This window comes from Salarias fasciatus, chromosome 20 (assembly GCF_902148845.1).
Source record: "Salarias fasciatus chromosome 20, fSalaFa1.1, whole genome shotgun sequence".
Taxonomy (NCBI): Eukaryota; Metazoa; Chordata; class Actinopteri; order Blenniiformes; family Blenniidae; genus Salarias; species Salarias fasciatus.
In genome coordinates, this window is record NC_043764.1 from 15,626,119 (window position 1) to 15,650,866 (window position 24,748).

At 45.8% G+C, this 24,748-nt stretch overlaps 2 protein-coding genes across 2 annotated transcripts; one reads left to right on the forward strand and one right to left on the reverse strand.

The window, feature by feature from the left end:
* The first annotated feature begins 430 nt into the window (after positions 1-430).
* LOC115407492 (sodium- and chloride-dependent creatine transporter 1) lies at positions 431-13,146 on the forward strand. The gene is made up of 14 exons (XM_030117837.1): positions 431-1,014; positions 2,201-2,503; positions 5,474-5,605; positions 5,699-6,017; positions 6,132-6,264; positions 7,535-7,669; positions 7,778-7,881; positions 9,913-10,037; positions 10,135-10,247; positions 11,902-12,042; positions 12,195-12,297; positions 12,385-12,485; positions 12,569-12,739; positions 12,939-13,146. Exons 1-14 carry the CDS (start codon positions 984-986, stop codon positions 13,065-13,067), a joined length of 2,040 nt encoding a protein of 679 aa, XP_029973697.1. The 5' UTR covers positions 431-983; the 3' UTR covers positions 13,068-13,146.
* Positions 13,147-15,149: 2,003 nt separating this feature from the next.
* Positions 15,150-24,517, reverse strand: LOC115407491 (solute carrier family 26 member 6-like). Its single transcript, XM_030117836.1, has 19 exons — positions 24,387-24,517; positions 23,600-23,739; positions 21,875-21,985; positions 21,584-21,756; positions 21,330-21,494; positions 20,401-20,553; positions 20,144-20,226; positions 19,574-19,721; positions 18,705-18,818; positions 17,854-17,931; positions 17,670-17,765; positions 17,482-17,588; positions 17,327-17,396; positions 16,644-16,736; positions 16,292-16,402; positions 15,839-16,195; positions 15,651-15,705; positions 15,338-15,468; positions 15,150-15,248 (listed from the first exon to the last, which is right to left on the reverse strand). The coding sequence occupies exons 1-19, from the start codon at positions 24,515-24,517 to the stop codon at positions 15,222-15,224; spliced, it is 2,343 nt and encodes a 780-aa protein (XP_029973696.1). The 3' UTR covers positions 15,150-15,221.
* Positions 24,518-24,748: the final 231 nt, after the last annotated feature.

Consider the following 24,748-nt stretch of genomic DNA (forward strand, 5'->3'; position numbering starts at 1 on the left):
GATTACGTGGAGCATCATTCGGTTAGCGTCGTGATGGTCCTCCGTTACTAGTAACGCGTTACTCTCCGCGCCGCTGCCGTGTCGCGGCGCCGCGTGCCGTCACTGGGGGCTGCGGGACGCGGGCCGAAGCGGACTCCACCGCTGCTGCTGCCGCTGCTGCCGGCCGCAGTATTTGCGTCGCACGCGCTGTTATCTGCGTGTTCTCGGGGTCAAGGACGGGTTGTCCGCCGCTCCGTAACGCCATCCTTGTGACTCGGTGCGGCGGCGGCGGCGCGAGCGAGCGAGCGTGCGAGCGAGCGGTGCTGCTGATGCTGTGCGCGCCGCACCGAGCCCCCCCGCAGCCAATCAGGGCGCGCGACGACGGCGGCGGCGGCGGAGGCGCGCGGAGGCTCGGGGAGGGCGGGGGGAGGCGCGGACACAGCTAACGGACCGTGCGCCGCCGCCGATCACATTCTTCCTCCGTCGAATCCGCGGCATCTCCTCTCGGTCCTCAGGTCTCCTGACTGGGCTGCTGAACCCACCGCGGACACCATCTTCACCCACAGGCGCAGTATCATTTCCATCTAACTGTCATCCATGAGATTCTTCAGGCTTACCTTCAAGTGCTTCGTCGACTGCTTCTGAATCTCCTCCGTCCAAAAGGCTGAACGGACCGCGGCGCTTTGTCAAACATTTTTTCCATCTCTTGGCCGAGCTGAGGCTTTTTTTCCCCCCCGACGTGCGATAATCACACAAAAAAAACTGCGATTTTGCTTCTCGAGATTTCAGGAGGGAGGAAATTAACAAACTCAGAACCTCTAAAAAAAAAAAAAAAAAGACAGCTGGAGAGCTGAGTGTTGTGGCTACATCTCTTTGCCTCTCTGAGCCCGCCGGGTGCCTTCATAGCAGGCGACACTAAACTTCATCAGCCCCCCCTGGACAAACAGCCAGCTCATTTTTTTTAAAAAGAAGAACAAATATTTTTGTGTCTATATCCAAGAAACATGTCTCCAGAGTTGGAAGAAAACAGCCAAGGTGAGTATAGGGCATCTGAGCTCCACTGATGATAGTGTATTTCTATTTTTCCAGCCTGCCTCTGCATCTGTTTTGGCCTTATTAATGTTGTGTTAAAGCTCCACATTTCCTCTTTGACATCACGAACACACTTGAGAATAGATGTCTGAATATGTCACTCCAAACAGCCTGAAGTCATTTTGAAGGTAATGCTGCTGAGCATGTGTCGCTCCTGGTTAATCCACAACAACTTCCCATGGCTCTCCAAATCACCTCCAAGTTCTTATGGCCAGTGTCACAAGGTTCCATCATGTTCTACCTGAGATATTTGCACAACACTCTGCTTCCAATGCATTCACACTTGACGAGGATCTTAAGAACAAAAGGTACCTCATGTAGTCTTCTCTCAACACATCTTAAACTATGTTAATGTCTGCAAAAAAAGGTAGTCACACACTGTGTGACTCTAATTCTCGCACTATCTTTAGCCGTTATTGGATTACCACGTTGATGCTTACATCTTTTACCTTCCCCACGATGCCCCCCCCCCTCCTCCCTCCTCTGTCCACACTCCCCCTTAAACTGCTCTGATCTGGATTCATCTGCCTCGCTTTGCATCCACCACAGAGCGGCTGACGCTTGTATCTCAGAATGGGAGTAACGACGTGCTGGCACGTTGCATCTACTTGTGCAGTGGCGTAAGCGAAGCGGGGAGAAAAAAAATGGAAGCTTTGTGCATCACAGAGGGGCTTGAGATGTACCTTGAGGCTGGTCTGTGCCGTGTTGTGCCGCAGCACACTAATCACTCTGTCTGTGAGACAGAGACGGAGAGAATGAACATCGGGGGAGGGCTCAGGGATGAGAACGCCACTGCTACCAGAAGTGCAAGGAAAAAATGCTGAATGTGAAAATAGAGATGTATTTCAGTCATATTAATAGACTGGAGGCTGCCTTGACTATTTATTTCAATGAATGGAGAGTCCCCATCATGCCTTTCTTCCCATTCAGCAAAAGGCTGCTTTGAGAAATTGTGGTGCATCTGTTTCCTTCTCTGACGTCAGATGTGAAGTTCTGAATGTGCACACTTGAGCGACAACATTTCCTCCAGTGTTCTTGGAATGAGAATCTCAGTATTTTATTCATGAGATTTACTGATTCCTTTCCCGCTTCTCTTTTCCCTGCTCTCTCGTGTCCGATCCCTCTTCAGGTGAAATCAGCGTCCCCCAGCTGGAGGCTGGGATCTTGTCCGAGGAGGAGGGCAGCGGGTCAGCTCGCCCGCTGGTGCCCATGCCCGGAGCCGGCCCGGGGTGCGGCGAGGGCGGAGGGGCCGGCCCGCCGCAGACCCCGGACGGGGCGGCGGCCGGGACGGGAAACGGGGCGGTGGCGGTGCCAGCGGTGGAGAGAGAGACCTGGACCAGACAGATGGACTTCATCATGTCCTGCGTGGGCTTTGCTGTTGGTTTGGGTAACGTGTGGCGGTTCCCTTACCTCTGCTATAAGAACGGAGGAGGTGAGCTTCAAGGGCATGTTTCACTCAGACTTTTGTTTGCGCAAGTAGACACAATTGCAATGAGAATGTGAATCACATCTCTAAAAGCTCTTAAAGATCTCTCTTCAAAGGCTGTAAGACTTGACATATGGGAAGTAATTCTGTTATCAGCAAACACGTATTTGAATATTCATCATATAAATAGCCGGCGCCGGATTAAAGGTGAGCCAAAGGTCACCCGCCGTGTTGCCTGCGACTGTTTCAACATTTTAGGAGCTTGCAAATTTTGGTTTGCCAGTGACTTCTCTTTTTTCATTGTGCTGTGTGCCAACCCCAACGGTCTGTGGATTTATTGAGAAAGTCCACCTTAGATAAAGACAGGATGTAGTTCAGGTCATGACAGCTGAGCCGATGACATGTTGGGCAAAATGTCATAAAGGTGCTGATAAACGTTTGGACTTACTACTACTGCCTAGGCAGCCCTGTCATAAACACAGTTCACCTATTAAATAATCATCTGGTTTTTGAATCAGTTGGGAAGATGACAGTTTAAAAAAAAAACAGCATTGCGAGATATAGTGCGGTATAAAATGTAAAATGTATACAGTGCAGTGTCTGCGTGGCTCTTCGCACGTAGAGCAGACGCTCTGCCTTCCCATGTGACCTCCCTGGATTCATTATGTTCACCCGTTACTTAACAGACACACATAGTAAAAGTTGCTCCACGAGATTGCTCTTGGCCCGTATTCCCCACGAGTGTATGTGACCATTTGAGCAGTTTAAAGTCTTATTTTTCTTCATCTGTGCCAGCTTATACAATAGTAACCTGAACAGACTGCAGCTCTTGGCCTTGACTCAGTCTTATCTCAGCCCATCCCACCTTTCAGGTTTTTTTCTTTTTTTTTTTTTTTTTTTTTATGAGGCGTTACTTTGAAATAAAACTGAATGAGTGACGGTGTGTGTGCATACGTGTGTGTGCCCGCGTATTTCTTAGTGCAGCCCTCGCTCTCCCCCACCTCCCGCTATGAGTGTGTGTCTTGTGACCAGTGGCTCTGATACCCACCTTCTGGTATCATATAACAATGGCCTGCCTCACACAGCGCCCCCCCCCCCCCCCCCTCCTCGTGCTCCTGCCCGGCGCTCATGAGGCATACAAAGGTGCTCTCTCCCACCCTCCTGCTGATAAGCAGGCATATGGATCTGTCACACAATAAACGTCCTGTGACCGGGCCAGTCGAATGCTTTCCCCCCCCCCAGTGTCGACGCGGTCGTGTCCGGTACAGTTCCTCCGCTTCGTGCCCTTGGCCGGCCCAAGGTACACTGTGTAACACGACAGAGGTATCAGATAAGAGATGAAAGGAGGGCGCGCTACAACTGGAGACCGCGGATCCACTAAAATCGTGCAATTAATGCTCCATAAATCTTGGTGCGTTTGTAACTCAGCCGCCAGGCCCGGCATGTCTGGTCCGGTTATGATTACAGAGGATTTACTTAAGCTTATTAAGGATACTTTTCCTTGATGATTCGGCCAATATGTTGGGGTATGTCAGCACCAGCTTTTTCCTCCTGTGCTTTCATTCACTCCTCTGTGTGCGTCTCCTCTGTCTGCATCTCTCTTCCCTCTCCCAGCCCTCTCTCTCTCTTTTAGAATCACGCTCACCAATGTTTCCTTATATGGCTACAGCCCTCTGCTCTCAGAGAATGACATAAAGAAAGATGAACTGAATGAAGCCCGGTTTGTCAGGCGGTAGCACTGTTGACCAGGCCAATGTCTCGGCGTGTCACTTTTTATTTGTTGAGCGTCTTGCTCCCCAGGTCTGTCCCAGTTCTCCCCTCTGTTGTGTCTATCCATCCTTCCCTCGTTTCTCTTCTTAGCTTCTTTCTCCTCTGCGTCATAACTGGTCATGTGACTCCCTCCCATCTGTACGCCGTGGTGCCATCGCTCATATTATTATCCAAACTGAATCGGTGCACTTGCGCTTTGGGCCTCACGCCATCATTTTATTCAGTTTTATAGTGAAGGACATTATTGAAAAATAAAGAAAACAAGCAACTGCTCATGATCTCCTGCTCTCCAACAAGTCTTGTCAGGGTTAATCACTCCTGATAGCACTTGCTTGAGTCTGTTGTTTTCCTACCCTGGATTTAATAGTTTTTTTGTTATTTTCTTGTTTCTACACCATGTGGCTTTTTCATTTCAAGGACAACACTGTGCAGGCCGAAAATGCCAGACCTCATGTGGAATGGGAGACATGTGTTTATCAGTCACAGGCTTTCAGTGTGCGTCTTATCTGTGGCCTTGCTTTTCTTGCTTTTTTGCTGTTTTTTTGTACTTTTATTGTTTCTCCCGTCTTCTGAGAGTTTCTTGCTGTTTAGTGAACAACCTATTAGCTGGAAACTTTATTTCATTTTTGTACAGCTTCTGCCCTTAACTTAATACATGTTATAAAACCAAACAACATCTGAAAGCAAATTGTTCAATGCAAAAAGGAACAAAGCTAAGTCATAGGATGAAAAATGCTTTTTAATCTACAAAAAATACAATAAATATTTGAATATGATATAAACTCTTTTTGTCTGAAAGCAGCACGGGGAGCTGCAGTTATTGTTCGGCCAGTATCAGTCTTCTGAATGTTCACTTGCTGATGGCAGAGTGAATGTATATAACATGTGTGATGTTAAACACATTGCATAAATAATGGATGCGCTTCATGACCCCACTCTGAACTTACTGAATGGATTATCCACCTATTGAAATATTCAGATGTTTTCGCGATAACTAAGCAACACATATTTGGTTTATTCCGCCTTGACCTTCAGCCTGAATGACCTGGATTTAGTCCCGGAAGGGTGTCCGGTGGATAAACCAACTGCGGTGACCTGTTCTGACCTCCGTAGAAAAAAGAGCGATGCAGTTCTTTTGTGTCGCACTGACAGTTTGACTATTGGAGCCTCCCAGTGATGGGCTTGTGTGTGTTTTGTGTGCTGCAGGGGTTTTCCTGATCCCCTACTTGTTGATAGTGTTTATCGGGGGCATCCCAGTCTTCTTCCTGGAAATTGCGCTGGGGCAGTTCATGAAGCAGGGAGGGGTCTCTGCCTGGAACATCGCGCCTCTCTTCAAAGGTACTCGTCTTACAGATGCTCCATGTGAATTAAACTCTCAAAGGAAGATAGAAGAAATAATCTCTGCCCGCTTCCCTCCCCCCTCTCGGTCAGGTCTGGGCTTGGCCTCGATGGTCATAGTGTTCTTCTGTAACACGTACTACATTATGATCCTGGTGTGGGGGCTCTACTTTCTCTTCCACTCTTTCACTAACCCGCTGCCCTGGGCCACCTGCGGACACCCCTGGAACACTCCCAACTGCACGCAGGATTTCAGACGCGCGTGCCACAACCGCAGCGCCCCGCAGCCCGCTGCCAGCCCGTCCAACCTGTCCTCCACCGCCCCCTGGAACGTCTCCGCGCTCCAGTTCCTCCTCAATGGCAGCTGCGTGGAGGCTGAGGGCATGCGCTCTCCGGTCATCGAGTTCTGGGAGTATGTCTTATTGACTGTTAAACTGTAGTGATCCATTGAGGTATACCTAATTTCACTGAAGATAAAGTTGACTTTTTTGTAAGTAATCGGTGAACTTGTTCTTGTTCCTTGCAGACGTAAAGTGCTTCGCCTGTCTGGAGGCCTGCATGAGCCTGGAGACATCAGCTATGAGATGGTCCTGTGTCTCATAGCCACCTGGATCATTGTTTACTTCTGCATGTGGAAAGGAGTTAAATCTACTGGCAAGGTAAAGTCATTCCCAGCTGTGCATTTCACAGTACATAATGTCACATGTGCCAGCGTGTGGGTTTAAAAAGCGCAGATTAATATGAAAAGCTTTATACATGTATCCTGCACAAAACGTTTTTCTGTCACAGTTCATGGAGTGCGGACTAATATTTGCATGGCTTCTCGCAAAGGTTTAAATAATTACAATATTTTGCCCTTTGATCTCCAATCTACTTTAGTGTCGTGAGAGGATCAGTGTCCAGACTAAAGCGCATATGAACGCACGACAATATAAGCACACGTGTATTCTGTGAGCGCTCATTTTTATACTTGTTTTCAGTCACATTATAATCTTACACTGACCTCTGGATCTGTGTTATGCTGCACTCTACGAGTGCATGTTATAATTCTGAGTTATTTTATTTTAGTAGCAGAGAAAATGCAGCCAATCATTCTTTTCTGTCTGTGTGCTCTGATACGTCACAATATCCAACATTTCTTTTTTTTTTTTTTTTTGTAGCATGTGAGGGGAATATGTGTTTGCATAGTTGTGTCTCCAGAGCAGCCAAAGCTCAGAGAATGAGAGAGCCAACCAGCTGTAAGCCGATTAGTAACTTTCCACCATGTAGATGTTTGGAAGCTGGAAAGAGGCTTTTCTCTCCATGTTCGTCGTAGATCAAGGCAAATATGTGCTTTCTCACTACTTTGCTTTCAGCACGCTGATTTAGACGCGACTTGATGCTTTCACTAGTTAGCGGTTGGTGGGGTGGGGGCGGGGGGGGGGTGGCTTTCTCAGCTTTACTTGACAAAGACTACTACCTTCTGAAAAGGTCTGCCAAAAACCCCTGCTATTGCAGGAGGTTTACAAATTGTCTGGCTTTCCATTTACAGGCTACCTTTTCTCCAAAGTAACATGACAGGCCCATTACACACCTACTACAGGGAGGACCTAATGGGCTTCTACTTTTGACTTGAGTATTTGCAAAGCAGGTAATTGCCAAATCAAAGTGATAAAACATATCTAGGTACAGTTACACTTGACCATAGCCGGTGAACCATGTTAATAAGCACTAAACCATTCAGCTAGCCTGTTGAATTCATGATATAACCACATAGCCGATGTAATGTGAAGGGTTAAATGTTGTACTGTGGCATTTTCTACTTTCACTTAATGTAAGTTAATGCATAGCAGTCACACTTCACCACTCCAGCCCAAGTATATCCTGCTAATTGGTTTCACGGGTCTCCAGGAGCGAACCTTACGGCTCTGTGTTTGCTTCTCCCTGCAGGTTGTGTACTTCACCGCTCTGTTCCCATACCTGGTTCTTGTTGTTCTTCTGGCCCACGGCGTCACTCTGCCTGGAGCTTTGGATGGGATTGTTTACTACCTGAAACCAGACTGGTCCAAACTCGGAGAAGCCCAGGTTGAACTTTTTATATAAGCTTGACTTTGGGTTGTGAGAAGCAGAGCAACTGCATGCGTCCGATCAAAAATCCATGCAATATCACTCACACGTTTCTTTTTATATTAGGTGTGGATTGATGCCGGCACTCAGATTTTTTTCTCCTATGCCATTGGACTAGGTGCCCTGACCGCGCTGGGCAGCTACAACCGCTTCCATAACAACTGTTACCAGTGAGTTTACACACAACATCAAATCAGACACTGGCTGTCACTGGAGGGAGGCCAACATCAACACAAAGTCACAGCTGGTCTCTGCATGCTTCTGTTTTTGACTCCTGACTCCAGAGCTTGCTCCAAGAGATCAGAATTCCACATAGCCTTCGTTTCACTGCACACAGACACAAACACACACACACACACACACACACACACACACACACACACACACACACACACACACACTGACAGAAGCAGCGCAGCACAACAGCTCTGCCTCTACCAGCAATCACATCAAGAAGCAAACGGATCGGTTTCTTAACTACTAAAAATAACACCACTCTCATTCGCACCGGCTTGATTGTAAAGTCTGTGTGTCTTTTCCAGACACCACAATGGCCATCAGGTTGGAAGACGCTATATAATTACATGCAGGAAATGTGATTGAAAGCGTCCGAGCTCTCACTACTTTCAGTTGTAACATTTCCATCTTGGATCAGAATAGAGACCATTTAGTTTCCTTCTGCTACCGCAACCCCATCTGAACGTAAAGAAGATGAATGGATGGTGGTTCTCAATATGTAACAGCTCTGTTTTATCTTCAACCAAACATCGCGCGAGGCGTAATGAGCTCATCCAGCAGAATATCAATTATGCACTTAATGAAGAGTAAAGTGCCCGTGTTGCATATTTCCAGTCCCAGCTGCTGTTATTACTGTTGTTTGATAAGCTTGGATGTGTTTATCGCTAACAGACAGATATGTAAACCCATTAAGGCCCCTGCAAGGTATTTCGTTCCATAGCAGCGAATTTCCACACGCGCTTGGATATTTGGAAAGCCCATAACAGGAGGGGCTTCATGAATATCTCCCCATCTGACATTTCCCCTCCTTTGACCGTAATTGGAAGTTGAAAGATGAATTCACAGCGTAAAGTATGTTCGCTGCGTTTCTCCGACACTCAGTGGATGGCCGGGGAGGGAGGGGGAGCGGCCTGATTGTTTCTGAAATGTTAAAGCATACTTAAGCACTCAGTTTGATGAGTCAGATCATTTGCTGAAAAACAAAACATGCTGCTGGATTCATGACTAATTCACAAATGAATCCAACCTAACATGCATGGTGGGAGGAAGTGGAAAAAGAAATATGAATACTCAGGGAGAACTCGCGACACCACAGAAGAAGGACCAGGCTGATACATGATAACCGTCTCACCGCTGTGTTCAACCCAAAACATCACCGGATTAGGACAGGCTTTGGGAAAAATGTAACACACATTCCCAAGTCGAGCCGGGAGTTTTTGTCCTTTAGCGTCTTTCCTGTAACGATGGCACTGTTATAATTTCAGCTCCTAAAAGAGGTCAGAGTCTTCCATGTTTCTCCACCTCTTCACACTCTGAGCTGAATCTACATGCACCAAACAGAAATATCACTAATGAAACTTATCTCGTCTATGAAAGTTACTTCCATTTACATTTCCACGCAGTAATCAGATGGATAGCGCAGCGCTGACATTTCATTGGTGGATGTTTGTGTGAGTTGAGATGCAAATCTTGTTTTTGTATTCTTCATATCAGACAGGATTCCTGGTTAGTGTTGCCAACAAGGCTTGACTTGTTGACATAAACACAGAGCCATTCCTCACTGGGCAGCCAGTCAAGAAGGACTTTGCTGACTTAGAAATTAAATGGGAATTCAGGCTGCAACATCACTGATCCATTTATTATTTCGGTGGGAGGCGCTGCATAAATGCAGGAAACGGCTTTTCCTTCGATTTCTTCTCCTCTCTGACCTTGGGAAAAAAAACTTCCTGTTGGCATGTGCATTCTGTTCTCTGTCTGCCAACCATAAAGGCGGCAGCTTTCAGACAAATTGCTATTGATTCCATATTTGCCGTCGCAGCCCATCTCCTCTGTGCAAGTTGTTTGTTCTGAGCTTCTTCCCTGAGCCTCATGTTGCAGCGTATATTGCAATGCATCCTTTTTTTTCCCCCCACAAAGCCTTTATCTCTGCTCTGTCTCCTTCGTCCCTCTCTCTCTCTCCGTAGGGATGCATTTGTGCTGGCTCTCATTAACAGTGGGACCAGCTTCTTTGCAGGCTTTGTCGTGTTCTCTGTGCTGGGCTTCATGGCTGCAGAGCAAGGGGTGGACATCAGTAAGGTAGCCGAGAGTGGTAAGAACACTTCACGGTGCGGTCTGCTAAACTACGGTAACTACAGCATGTGCGACGAGAGCCTGCAGCTCTTCTGACGCTGTCTTCCACTGTGCAGGTCCAGGCCTGGCCTTTATAGCCTACCCGAAGGCCGTGACTCTGATGCCTCTGGCGCCGCTCTGGGCAGCACTTTTCTTCTTTATGTTGCTCATACTGGGCCTCGACAGCCAGGTAACACAAACCGCCACACTTCAGTTTGTTTTCACAAGTATCTTCTCGACGCTTAAGACAGGATTTAGTTCATGGGATGTGTGCACTAATATAAGAAGACGGGTCTTTCTTTCGAATGAAGAAACATCCACACAGTTAATCAGCCGTGTAATGATCTTTTTTTGTCTGGCTTCCTCTCACCCGCGGGTGACACAAACAAGTCTAAAGACTCCACAAATTTTTCCCGGTTTATCATTGCATTTCTCAGCAGCCTGTTTGAGTCTGTGCCTACATCCATTGTTTTACAGCCCAGGGATTTGTCAATGAGCTTCTGTCTTATTCACACAGAGAGCGTCTGTCCGCTCTCCAGCCCATTCATTTACTCTCACTTTCCGTTCTCTCTCGCATTTCTCCTTCGTCTATATAATTCTTCTGCGTTATTGTCCGTGAATATCTCGCCTTTTCGATTAAATCTTATAAAAATAGCTGCACAGCTGGGATCCTCGAGGCTGGAGTGTGGCGCTGTAAATAGGCAGAGAACATTCCTGCGTATTGGGGTCGACACGCTCACCTCCAAAATCCCGATTGTGGGTGAGACACAGACAGTTGGTGTAAAAGGTTAGGTCCTCAGGTGTTCAGGAAGTTTGTTTCTCAGGTGAGGAGGATACTGACTCTGGGAACACTCAGTAAACCTCTTCCTGCGGACCTCAGGTGTCTGGAGGTTTCATATTCTTCTAGTAAATCTCAGATGCATGTAGACTCGAGACTATTTAAAGCTTTAGAAACCAGAAGTGAGATATTGAAGTCAGTCCTTTGACAGACAGGCAGCCAGTGCAGACTGACGCTAAGGTGCAGCGTGTGCCTCCCTGTCTGTGGTGGTGAAGACTCTGGCTCAGCTGCAGATGTCTGACAGATTTCTTTTTTATAATGAGACCTGTAAACACACTATCGCAGTAATACAGCTTGCTGAAAATTAATGCAAAGTGTTGAATCTTCTTGGGTCAGAAATCCTTTAATTCATGCGATATTTGATGTCTTAATTGACATGGAGTCCAGATGTATGCTGACCTTTAACCTTTCTTCTATGGGGCTGAAAACAATTTCCTCAGTTTTGTCTGGGTCAAGTTGTAAAAAGTTCTTAGATATCCACTTCTTAATTTTATTTATGCTGTTACTCAGCAGGTATAAGAGGTGGTGGTCTTTCACTGATGTAGAGAGGTGTGTGTCATCTGCATAGTTATGATAGATTTTGTAATGTTCCATGATCAGAAGGAGCATGTAGATGGTTCATAAATTAGGCTCAAGGATGGAACCTTGAGGAACCAAACAAGTGCTTTTCATTGATTGACACAAAATAGTTTCAGTCTGACAAGTCGGATATACAAAGGCAGAAACTCCTGACTGTTTTTCAAGTTTCGAGCAGAATGTTGTGGCCCACTGTGTGAAAAGCAGCGTGAAAACTGAGCCTCCAGACGTGTCACTTCTCACGTAGGTGTCACTCAGCATTTTCAGAAGTGCAGTTTTGACGCTGCGGTTTGACCTCAAGTCTTTTTTTTTAGTCACATTTCCTGTCACCCAGTCACGAGTTTACATCATTTCCTTGACCTCTGTTTCAACTTTTGATCTCAGACGCTGTTTCCTCTGTCTCGCTGTCTGCTCGTACTTTCTCTTTTAGTTCGTTGGGGTGGAGGGTTTGATCACGGGAATCATGGACATGCTGCCCCCTAAATCGGCGCTGGGCTCCCTGCGGCGAGAGGTGGTGGCTGCCATCTGCTGCGTCATCTGCTTCTTCATTGACATGTCCATGGTGACCGAGGTACAGCGAGGAGTTTAAGTTTTCATTTACTGCAAAGTCATTAACCCTTACGTCCATATGAATATCACCACATAGATCACGTACGGCCAAAACTGTAATGAAAAGTGGGGAAATCCAAAGTATTTAAAGGATGCTCTGACGCTTTCTTCCAGGGAGGGATGTATGTCTTCCAGCTGTTTGACTACTACTCTGCCAGCGGCATCACTCTGCTGTGGCAGGCCTTCTGGGAGTGTGTGGTGATCGCATGGGTCTACGGTGAGTCACCAGAAGAAGCGCAAACGGCAGAAATCCTGTGAATTCTCACGACGTGAGGGATAACTCTCCCCCCGCGGCCCGTTCCAGGCGCAGACCGCTTCATGGACGACGTGGCCCGGATGATCGGCTATCAGCCCTTACCCTACATGAAGTGGTGCTGGTCCTACGTCACGCCGCTCGTGTGTGTGGTACGTGCCGCTCTATATGGTTTCCTCTGAGCTTTAAGTATCTGTTTCCAAACTGCTGAAGGTTTGTTTTTTTGTGCGTGTAGGGAGTGTTCCTGTTCCACGTGGTGAACTACAAGCCCCTGACTTACAACACAGTGTACACCTACCCTCTGTGGGGTGAGGTGCTGGGCTGGGCGCTGGCTCTGTCCTCTATGCTCTGCATCCCTCTCACCGTGCTCTACAAACTCCTGCGCTGCAAGGGATCTTTGCGGGAGGTCAGTATACCTTTGTTCGGCCGCGCATTATTTGCATTCTCCTGTTCAAGCACGAGCGGCGGCCGATAAACCGGCAGGAATGCGTCTCCTTGGTTCTCGCCCTCGCTCGTCTGTTAGTTTAATTGATTTCGTCGTTGCTCATTACATAGAGGAGCGTGCGGCGCGTCCACTCATCACTTCCCTGTTTGCTTCCCGCCAGCGGTGGCGACACCTCACCACCCCGGTGTGGGGCAGACACCACCTGGAGTACCTGGCCCCGGAGAGCGAGGCCAAGCTGCTGCCCCCTGCAGGAACCAAGAGCACACTGCTCTTTGAGAGCGTCATCTGACGAGCCCCACAGAACGCAGAGCCAAGGTCACCGTTGGCATCAACGCACGCGCGCGCGCACACATGCACACAATCCCGGCCCAGTATGAGAAAAATGCTAATTACTAACACACGCTGAGTTTTAAAGCCCTGGACCAATGGACCAAAGATTAGATTGGAGAAAAGTTGCAGCACATCTGCACCCACACGGTCGCCACAGGCTGATAACATCCTCTGCTCTGTTTTCTGACTCTACCTCGCTGGCTCGCCCCTCTCTCTCCGCCCCTCGCCTTCGTGCTGTCCCGTCTTGTTCTGTGAGTGTAACGTGTCCGGTGTAGTTGCAGTATCTTCCCCTTCTGGCACCTTTCTGTCAGGATCTCAACATTTGTCCTAAGCATCATGTTGTTATGTGGAAAAAAAAAAGAAGAAGAAAAAAAACAGCAGCCACTTTAAAAAAAAAAAAAAAAAAAAAATCTGGCAAACCTTTTTAATGAAAGACCTCATATCTGCTGCTGATATGCTGTGGTCCGAGTGTGTATGTATGTTAAATGCACGTTTGCCCGTGCGTCTGTGTGTGTGTGTGTGTGTGTGTGTGTGTGTGTGTGTGTGTGTGTGTGTGTGTGTGTGTCTGAAAGCAGGAATGTGTGTTACATCGGTGTCCTCATTACATGTGACATTGCCTTTGGCCATAGTTTTCTGCCAACTGTGCTCTCTGAATTAACTGTAAAAAAAAACAAAAAAACAAACCTTCCATTTGCTAAAAAAGAAAAGAAAAAATCATCGTAACAAGACAATGCATCAACACTTTGAGCTGTGTATTATAAACTAACTTAAGTATCCAATGTATTGTAGGGTCTGTGAATCAGTGTTAATATTTGGAAGGGAAGATGGTCAAGATTTCCACAAGAAGAGAGTGAGAGAAACGTTGGACTGAACCGTGTCACAAGCAGGAGGCTGGGTTCATGGGGAGGGGAAAGAGACTTGATGCGATGTCAGGAGAGAAGCAATAAATTGACTGATAAACATGTGTGTGTTTTTATGTGTATTTATTGCAAATTTATTCATTTATTTCACTAAATAAAGTGAACATTTACCTCAAAACATTCCAGATCAACAACAAATATTATCCACTTGAATAAAAAAAAAGTTATTTGATAGTTCAGCACCTCACAGACAATCGATATAAAAATAAAAATGCTCTTATTCAGAAGTTTTGTAAATAATAAGGCACATAATTACAAGATGCCTGACTGGATTTGTGCAGGCTGATCATTTGTGATGGGAAGAAGTTGTACAGTCATCTTAAAAAAACTACAATCTTGACTAAAACACTTAATTTTACACTGTTAAGTTCATAGAAACATACATATATCTTGTTGTACTAAACATTCTGTGCATCAAACATGTACAGCAGAAAAGTAAAAGAATAACAAATAAACTACGTCTGGGATCGGCTGTCTGGAAACGTGTCGGGTGGCTTTGTGGTTACAATAGCAGATGACACTGAATCCCAAAAATAGACGGGAGCTCAAGATGTCAGGGGAATCAGACATGTGAATACAGACTATAAATACACCCGCCTTCCATTCAAAGCACCTGCTCTCAGTAAATGCACCATTTCAGCTTATTATTATTTGCCCTTGGAGCAAATGGAAGTTATAAACCCCTCCAGGAGGCAAAGCTTGGATCGGATATCTTGAAATTTTATGGATTTGTTGTGGGAAACATTCTACTTGTCAACAATAGTGAGTCACACATACATCGCGGCGTGTGTGTGTGTGCGTTCGCTGCACCGCTCACATTTCGCCTTTCAGTCAACCTTTCCCTCTCTTCTCTCTCACACAGGCTATAAATACAGACTCCTATTAGTCCACTGCTACATTCTCCCACTCGGCCCCCACCCTGCGCCGTCTCTCGCTCCACAGAGGGAGAGCGCCGCAGTGACGTATTGCTGGCTATCTCATTAGACAATATCATAAAAAGCCAGTTGCCACAGCAACGGCTCCCTGTATTGCCATGGCAACTGGCCGCCATGTCAAGGTGGCGCATTCTCCTCCGCCGAAAGGGGAGGAGACATGGCGACCAATAGTGCGCAACGAAGCCGCCTGCTGCCTAAGAGGAGGAGGAGGAAGAGGAGGAGGAGGAGGAGGAGATGAAACAATCTGATTTCTGCCGGTCACATCCTGGTGTTGCAGGAGATATTCTAGAAAAAATAAAAATGTATAGAAAGAAGACCCATGAGCGAAATGTATGAGTGACGTGTGAAGATGACGGACGTTCAGCGTGACTCACAATCACAAAGTCCGTCTGCCCCGTTTTGGCGAGGACGTGAAGCACTGCGTCGTGGACTGTGACAAACAGCCTGCTCTTTGGGATGGAGTCTGAGAAGAACCCCGCCGCCTCCAGCTGGGCCACGACGCAGGCTGAGACCAGTCCGCACAAAGACACAAAGACACAAAGACAGACCCTTAAAGCCCGACAGGGAAAGATTTCTTAAGTCGAGGCACGGCGTGGCGCCGCTGAGGCTGAGTCCTCGCCGTTTTCAATGTGAACGTCTTGAGTGGCCTGACTCTGCATTAAGGAAATGAACTGTGTCCTGTCTCACCTTGGCAGCCGGCGAGATAGATGTCCAAATCCACCTCTCCAAAGTCAGTGAAAATCTGGCAGAGAAGGAAAAAAAAAAACTTATTTAGCATTTTCTAATCTTTGAAAAGCTTGAATTGTACACAGTGTCTTCGGCTCCTCTGATAATTAATCATCTGATTAATTAATCATCTAAGGATGCACGCATACATTTTTCAGTGTTTTCACTGTGACTGTGTCCACAAAGCTGGTTGTGGAGACGTCCAGGATGACGCTGTGTGTGCCGGATCCGCGGGTCTTGGCATTCTCCCCGCCGTCGCCCTCCCGCGAAGGCTGGGGGATGCTGCCGCCATCGCCGTGGCAACCTGTGTCTGAATCTGTGTCTGACACGCTGGTGTCAGGTTGGTAAGCCCAGTTGGCCTGGCCTTTCCCGAAGCCGTTCACAGCTGTCTGTGTCAGACTGAGGGCGCCGCCGTTGGCCGCGCTCTCCCCCTTCGTCCCCGCGGATATTTTCCCGTTGTTCATTTCCGATCCCTTCAAGGAGCAGGATCCGTTGGACATGAACAGCTTTGGGATGATATTTTTCTGCAAAAGTTTGGAAAACAAAAAGAATGTGAAATTCATATCAAAAGAGAGGCACGAATGAAGCAGAACATATCATACTTGATTCTTAGCCTCCTTTTTAGCTTTCTTTTTCTCTTTCTCTTGCATCCGCTTTTGTTTTGCGTCATGTTTCTTCTTGGCTGTTAGAAGCTTCCCGATTTCAATCCCACTCTGCAAAAAAAAAAAAAAAGAAAAAAGCATCACATTAGAAGAGAACAGAAAGTGAGACGAGGGGGAGAGATTGCCTAATGAAAGCAATCAAGACTGCTGTAGACCGAGGACAGGGGATCACATCCTGTAAGCAAATGCACTCAGACGCCACACGCACGTGGACACACACCACACACACACACACACACAGACGTGTACAGTATTGCTTATCTCAGCTTTACAGTATGTCTGAACCACGCACCTTCTCCTGCAGAGCCTCCAAGTACATGTCAGCATTCGTGTAGTAGATAGTTGTGGACGAACGGAAAATTTTAATCCCTGGAATCTCTTTAGCCTGCGAGGAGAAATCAGGAGGAGTTGGGCTTGAGAAACTCACACTACACACACACAGAGCTCTCATTTACACCTTCAGAATCCCTCAGGTGTGGTTTCAGTCAGCTGAAATCTTCAGCCTCCTAATGATATCAATACTGTCAGAAATACAGTCCAGCGCAATACTGACTCTTACAGAAAATCCCAAAAACATCTGTGATGATTTACTTTAGATTTCTGACATAATGTCAGATGGGTTTAATGTTTTCTGAAGCAGCAACAGGAGGACACTCAGCAGATGTGCCCGTGTTTATTGGACGAATGAGGCTAATATGATAAAGTTTTATAATCACCATAAACCGAAGTTTTAATTAGGATGATAGGTTTCTGGAGTCGGCATGAATCAAAACACATCATGGAAATCATTTCCCACCGTTTCACGTATTCAGTGTCTTAATGCTGGAGCCTTAAAGTTGCAATATTAACATTTGTCTAATGCTACCTGTGTGTCAGGTGGTAGTATTGATTTCCAGTTTGTCTTCATCGAACTCAGTTGAATTTCTATCAGCTTTGGGCATTTCGTTACTATTATTATTATTATTATTTTCTTACCTCCCTGTAGATTTCTGTGTCCAAATACACATCAGTGCCTGGAACGTTCCCCAGGATGGAGTACCGGGGCCTGAAAGGGATTGAAATGTCATTACAGCTCCAGCTGCTCTCAGCATGTTTGCGTCAGTGAGGGTTAATTGCAGCCGTGTATTTACAGTTGTGTCCTGAAGATGACGGTGAGCATGGAAAAGCCGACGGAGATGGCCAGGCCCAGGTCCAGGTTGAACAGGACGGTGCTCACGAACGTGACCAGCCACACCAGCTGGGGGTGGATACGTTCAGCATCATCAGTAAGCAGCAAAAGCAGCGCACAAAGTATTCGACCGAGCTATTAAAACCTCACCAGATCCACCTTGTTGGTCTTCCACAGCACAGCCACGTCCATGAACTGCTTAAACATACCTTTCAGATTCACAAACACGATACAAGACAAGACAGCCTGCAGAACGAGCAGACAGAGAGCGAGAGGTGAGTGCACAATCTTCGCTGATCAATAAGGACACGTGGTGCAGCGAGGAGGGCGATACCTTAGGGAGATCTTCAAAAAGAGCACCAATTTTCAACACTGTGATCAACACGATGATGGAGGAAATAACCCCAGCAACCTGAAAAACACACACACACACACACACACACACAACACGGGCAATTACTCTACAATACATGGACGACATGGGAGTGATATGCAATCGAAAAGAAACATTTTGTCAGTTCATAAGTTTTATTATAATCATAATGTTGTCATGATGTTCCTGAATCCACAGAACAATAGACGTTTTTATGCAACTATTTTACTGAGTTTTGTTCAACTACTGCTGCTTATAGGACATTCATTAAATGAAGGATTTCAACACACACACATATGTGTGTACTGATAACCTTTCCTAAACATTTTGATAATGTCCTTAAAAACCCTGAAGCATTATTTAAATGTTAAAGAAAATGTGAAGAGAAATATAAAACTAACCAAAATTGCATCATACTTCACAGGTTACTGCTAAAAAAATGTCTAAATGGACTAAAATCTTTACTGGACGTCACGAAAAGCTTTAATCATCCTGATGCCTCATCATAATTATTTCATTTGTGCATTATTGCAGAAAAATTGCTTAATGTTTTGCCCCATGTTTTCTTTTTCCTTTTATTCTTTGAGAATAAATCATCATAATCATTCACCATCAAAAGAATATGGGACAAAACTGTGACTCATTTTATGAAGCCACGCATTATTATGACTGAATTTACTTTAGAGCAAAAATCATAAACATAACAACAGTTTCAGTCTGGACAGAGTTTCGCAGAGTTATGCTTTTACTGCGTGTGGATCACAGTGTGTGCGTGTGCGTGTGCGTGTGCATGTGCGTGTGTGTGTTCTTACTTGTGTCTTGCCTCCTGTGCTCTCCTGAACCAGGCTTCTAGACAAAGATGAAGTGACAGAGTAGCACTGGAAGAAGCCTCCGACAGTGTTACTGAGGCCGAGGGCAACCAGCTCCTGGAGAGAACAAAAAAAAAAAGAAAAAGCCAAAAAACACACATTTTGTTTAAATCTTCCCATATAGGCTGAAGACATAATATTATTAACGTCATGTCTCAGTGTACTATTTATTATTACCTTCAGAGCCAAAACATCACTGTAGCCAGCTTAAACAAAACACATTGCATGAAATTAAGCCGATTACTGGCTTCAACGCATCTTTGACCAACGCTGGAATAGGTTTAAATGACACAGTGACAGTCATCATTATTATTTCTTTAATCCAGGCTCCAGTGATACTAGAAATAACTTTGCAAAGCTTGTGAGCATTCAACACAAGAATACCTTTGTAGAAGACAATAAGATACTGAGTTAGTGTTAGAATGACACATAATTGATTTCTGTTGCTTCATTCTCTGTCTTGAGGTTCCAAAGTAAACCTCAGATAAAAGAATTTCTGTTCCTCATTATTTGATGCGCATGGGGAAAATAAACTGGAAAGAAACAAGTGTCTGGAGGTATTCCTGTCCAAACATCCTGGACAGCCTGAGTCATTTTTCCACTAATGTGACATTCATGACCAGCTGTGAGTGTAAAGGCTAATATTAGACCAAAGTTTTACCTCCATCAGTCCACATTGACTCAGACAGGAACACACACTCCGAGTATAACTCTATCAGGTGACTGTGAGAGCCACAATGTGCATGTGTGTGTGTGTGTGTGTGTGTGTGTGTGTGTCTGTGTGTGTGTGAGAGTGTGTGTGGTTTTCTCACCTGGTTGCTATCCACCTTGTAACCGTGTTTGAGGCCAAATGTTTTGCCCAAGGAAATATTGATGGCATAGCCCACGATGGCCACAGCAAAGGCGTCGCCTACGACCTGTGAGAAGAGAGAGGCGTCTGGAACACGAGGGGCCTTGATCCTGAAACATGGAGGAAAAACACATCTTACTGCCACAAAGCTGACAGCCAGAAATCCACACTTTTCTGCAATAATGTCAAAATCTGGCATCTATATGGTCTTTAAAATAGGACAGTAATGTAGCAGCATCTCTTCTTATTTTAGGAAGTTTTAAGTAATCTTTTCAAGGAACTGGGTCTTTTTAGGAGTTCACTCATTCACTCAGACACACTGTGACCCCGTTTCTTTGTCTCTTCAACATCTCCACATGTCTAAAAACCATGGTAAGTAGGACTGTAGAGTCTCTGATCACATGAGCAGCCTCTGCACTTAAATATATCCTCTCTCTCTCTCTCTCTCTCTCTCTCTCTCTCACTCTCTCTCACTCTCTCTCTCTCTCTCTCTCTCTCTGGATACATTTCCAGCAGGCAGTTTTGAACTTACCCACTGGGAATTTCTCCAACCACATCAATATAGTATTTACTGGTGAGTCCACAGTAGTGGGTAATGATTGTCGCCGCTATAATCTGTAAATCAGAACCAGAAAAAGGAACAAAAACAGGTTGAGTGTGAGGATCTCAGTTAAATCTTTACTTTTCCAAAACGCAGTCGGAGCAAAACAAGGTCAGTAACCCTGAGGACAAGACGCCCCCTGGTGGACCGCTGCATGAAAAACAAAGCAAGGCACAGGGAGGACTTACAACCACGAGCTCTATGGGCAAAGGCAGGGGCAGCTTGTGTCTGTAGCAGGCGTTGATTTCTTTCACCACAATGAGAACAGCGAGAGCCACAAGGCTGACCACCAGCTCTGGAACCCTGGTCTGAGGCAGCAGGCTGCAGAGGTCCACCAGGGTCTGCAGAGGAAACACAGGAAATACGGATTCTCTGCAGTGAACACACTGAGAAATGTTTATCAGACCAGCTGAGGCCGCAGGTACAATGCAGCGTTTCTACTTTACTCCCTGCAATTGAACAGAAAAGCCAGTGTGTTTAGATGATAGGATAGAGACATGTGAAATCCCAGGTGGACCTTAGATGTGCTGGAACAGTAAAACACAGCTCGTGACTGATTTCACTGCAGCTTTCTGATCGTCCATAAGCGCATTTCCAGGAACCAGTGATCTGAAGTGCTTCACGTAACACCAATAACATTCCCAGCTCACGGCCATCCGCTGCCCGCATGCGGAGGTCACACGGGAATAGTAAAGTTCTTCTTTGGACATACGTGGTACAACACATGTACACTGGAGCAGAGTGTGCAGCAGCAATGTCATGTACAGTGTCTTATGTAACTTCCAGTAATCCGCTGCATAATTGCACACAACTAGAATCAGATGTGCAGAGGTCAGCTGAGTGTGGAGAGAAACGGCGTTGGTGAGAAGAGCCAGGCAGTGTCACCTCAGTGTCTGGATTTATGAGCAGAATTTTACTGCTGAATTGCAGTAAAAGTTTTATTCTATATTGCTTTTTCCTGTTCAGGTTCCTGGCGTGCTAGAGTTAATCCCAACAGACTTTGGGCAAAAGCAAGAACAACAGAGACACACATTAAATTCAAGCTGTTTAAAGTCACCTGTTTAACCGTAGATTACGGGCTTAAATAGCTTAAGATGCCAATACAATACATACTCACATAAATGAGGGAAAAAGGGCCGCTGAAGCGCGATGGTTTGACTCCAAATAAGTACTTCAGCTGGGAGACGCACACATGACATGCTGATCCTGTTGTGTAGCCTCGAACGAGGGGCTCGGACAGGTAGGTGACCACAAAACCAAACCTCACCACACCCAGCAGAATCTGAGAAAACAGAAGTGAAGGTTGACAAAGCCAACTAAATAATGTTTAATTTTATTATTGTTATTATGCAGACGCAAAGAAACACACACCTGAAAGATTCCTGACAGGAGGGTGAGGGCGCACGCCACCTTCACCCTCTCTGCGTCCCGAGCATCGATGTCCAAACCGGCCGTCCCATTAGTCCCATTCACCATGAACTCACTGTCCGGAGCCAGCCTTTCAGTCACGCTGCCAACCATGATGCTGAGCACAGCAAACGTACCTGCACAGGCCGGTAAAGCACACGATGAGTAACGGCAGCCGCCGTTCCTTTGGGTTTTACACACACACACACACACACACACACACACACACACACACACACACACACTCCTACTCACCGACAGAGATGTGTCGAGATGTACCGAAGATGAAGTAAACCAGGACCGGGAAGAGGGAGGTGTAAAGGCCATACACCGGGCGTAAGGAGGCCAGAAGAGCATACGCCATGCCTGGTGAAGACAAGTCAACACACACACACACACACACACACACACACACACACACACACACAAACACACACACACACTGTTCACTGAAGAGGGAATAGCACCACTGTGAGTAGCAAAATAAATCTTCATGTGGAATGAGACTCTCCGATCATATCTGATGACATTCACTGATGGAGCTTCACACAGTTTACAGGTTCCTCTGTATGTTTGAGGTGAAGTTTTTTTTTTTTTTTAACAGACTTAAACTGTTGGCAAATAATTTCTTGTCTGTGTTACATAAACACAGAGCATTTTGAGGACATTGGTGAATTCTGCAGTTCAGCTGTGATGGACCGTAAACTTATAGATGATGATTTTTGTTTGAATATGAGTTGTCATTTGTCTGTAGATGTTTACGTGTTTTATAGCTGTTTATGGTCGTCATGTAAACCGTAAGAACTGGGAAACTGGACTCATCATCATATCATTTTGGGTCTCTAGAGCTTCAGAGGTCTTTCACAATGTTGAGCGAGGATTAGATTTTAGTATCGCTACCAACAAAAACAACTCCTTATTCGAAAAGACAACTTGTATGTTATTTGTTATTATCGTTCTCAGTTGATCATTAGCTGAGCTGTCAGCTCTGTTTCATGACCGATTCGCTCTTTATGCTCGGCTGAAGTAAAAAGACTCTGCTGGAAGCCAAGCGGTGCAGCACACGCCATGGTTAGTTTGGAGGAACGTAAAACTCCGTGTAGCCGCTTCTTCTCCAGCGAAACTGAGGTCGGTTAATGTTTGATAAGGTCTGTAAGTGTGGGGAAAACTGCTTAATCTAAATCTAACAGACTTCACATGGAGAGAGGCAGCAGCTTCTGCCTTCAGTCTCCCTCAGCCTGTTTATCAGGCTAAACTGTTTCTTTATTTGTTTATAGCATAAAGTGAAAAAGTGCTGCGTTCAATTTAGATCTGTGTTAGGAACATACGTCATGTATTCTTTCCGAGAGGTTTGACGGTTTTATCTGCTTTGTAAAATTATTATATTTTCATGAGGTTGGTGCATTGTTGTGCTGTTTTTGGCAGAGCTTTACTTCTGACCATCAGTTTGGGTTCCTCCTTAGAACAACCGCAACCAAATCAGCGTTTCTTTTCTGTGGATTAAAAGGAATTGACATGCAGATTTAAGTGAATATTAAAACATAGATCTTGATCGTACTCAAATGTAGAAAAGCATCTGTGTAAAAGCCTCCTCCAATTTAAAAAAAAAAAGAATCCTGGTTATTGTAACAATCACTTGATGAATCATTTTATTTTTGTTGCTTTCATTGAAAAAAAGGTGTTTGTGTAACTGTACAGTGATCTCATGAGCGATCTCTCAGGGATATTTTCAGAGACATGAGCAACGGGTGGCCCGTGGCCCTCGTGCGGCCCCCGCTGTATCCTTTGTGGCCCAGGAATCAGTCTCGTCAGCACTGTGCTCTGCGAGTGAAGCGGCTCTGCTCGAGACTGCTCATGTGAAACTGATGCCAAACCTCAAAACCTCAGCCATCCCTGTGTTATGACTCTAACATTAGCAAGCACGCTTTTCTGATTTGTGACTGAACTCCGATCTCAAAGTGCACATCCGCACAGACAAACCTTGCGGCAGATGCATGATCCCCACGCTGCAGCCGGATATCAGGTCTCCCAAGGCATTTTCCCGGATGGAGTAGCGAGGCAACCAGCCCAGAACAGGAATCCAGGTCAGGATAATACGCTTCACCTTGGGCAAAGAACACCTACAACAGGTTTCACAAACACTTAGCGACATTCATGCCTCTGAATATGTGACACTGAAGTTAAGTCAACTATATTTGTATATGCATAGAATGTTTGCTTTAGTCCTAGAAGCCCTGTTTGAGGTAAAGTTGAATTTCTGAGTAGATTTCAATGCAGAAGTTAAATAAGGTAAAAGACGTTCATTGATACTTTCCATGAACCGTAACCTGGAGCATGTGAATTGTAACACTTGTTGCCAGTTTTATCTGGTGACCCCTTGAAGCAAGGTCACCGTGGATAACTTGAAGCATGTTGATATGTTACTGTTCACGTCAGCCGTCGCACATTTAAAATTAAAACCCTTCTCGTCCATAAGCGTCAGACAAACCTCAGTTTTCTGATTGAGGAGGAAACATCTGTGATCCTCACAGTGATCACACGGCAGGCTGATCACAGGTCAATATCAGAGAAAATAGCAAACTTGGACTCAATATCCAGTTATTTGGACAACGACGAACACAATGAACTATTTCACACTCAGATTCACAAATGACCAGATAATAGGTTCAGCTTAAATCCCATTAAAGCCGCTCAAGTCCAAGAAACTTTTTGTTTGGCTTCATATTTGAGTCAGTATCTCAGCATGTGGCTCCACATTGATATTTACCTGAGGGAATCTTTGACCTGTTCGCTCAGGGATGGCTTGGAGGACCAGGAGCCTTTCTGTGCCACTTCGTCCAGACGCAGCTCATCCAGAACATCTCTGCGCACAAAGTACTCCGTCTCCTTCCCGTCCATGTCTGTTTGAGCAAATACAACAGACTCGAGTAAACCAACTGTCTGTTTGAGTGTTTTCGCTCAGCTGAAGATCCTTGACAGTGGTAAAAAGAAAAAAAAAAAGGAGACACTGTTGCAGGTGTTTCTGCCTCCTCTCTGCTCTGCAGTCACCGACAGCTCCCACTTCTCCTGCTGTTTTTAGGACTGTGGGAGTGACCGACCGCTTCCCTGTCCTTATAGAGGACACCCACC

Bases quoted from the DNA above. Each gene is read 5' to 3' on its own strand.
- LOC115407492 (XM_030117837.1), top strand. From the start codon at position 984: ATGTCTCCAGAGTTGGAAGAAAACAGCCAAG. The intron at 10,248-11,901 runs GTAACACAAACC...TTTCTCTTTTAG, and splicing joins TACTGGGCCTCGACAGCCAG to TTCGTTGGGGTGGAGGGTTT. The intron at 12,486-12,568 runs GTACGTGCCGCT...TTGTGCGTGTAG, and splicing joins TCACGCCGCTCGTGTGTGTG to GGAGTGTTCCTGTTCCACGT.
- LOC115407491 (XM_030117836.1), bottom strand. From the start codon at position 24,517: ATGGACGGGAAGGAGACGGAGTACTTTGTGCGCAGAGATGTTCTGGAT. The intron at 16,196-16,291 runs GTATGATATGTT...ATCATCCCAAAG, and splicing joins AAAAGGAGGCTAAGAATCAA to CTGTTCATGTCCAACGGATC. The intron at 15,469-15,650 runs GTGAGACAGGAC...GACTGGTCTCAG, and splicing joins CTATCTCGCCGGCTGCCAAG to CCTGCGTCGTGGCCCAGCTG.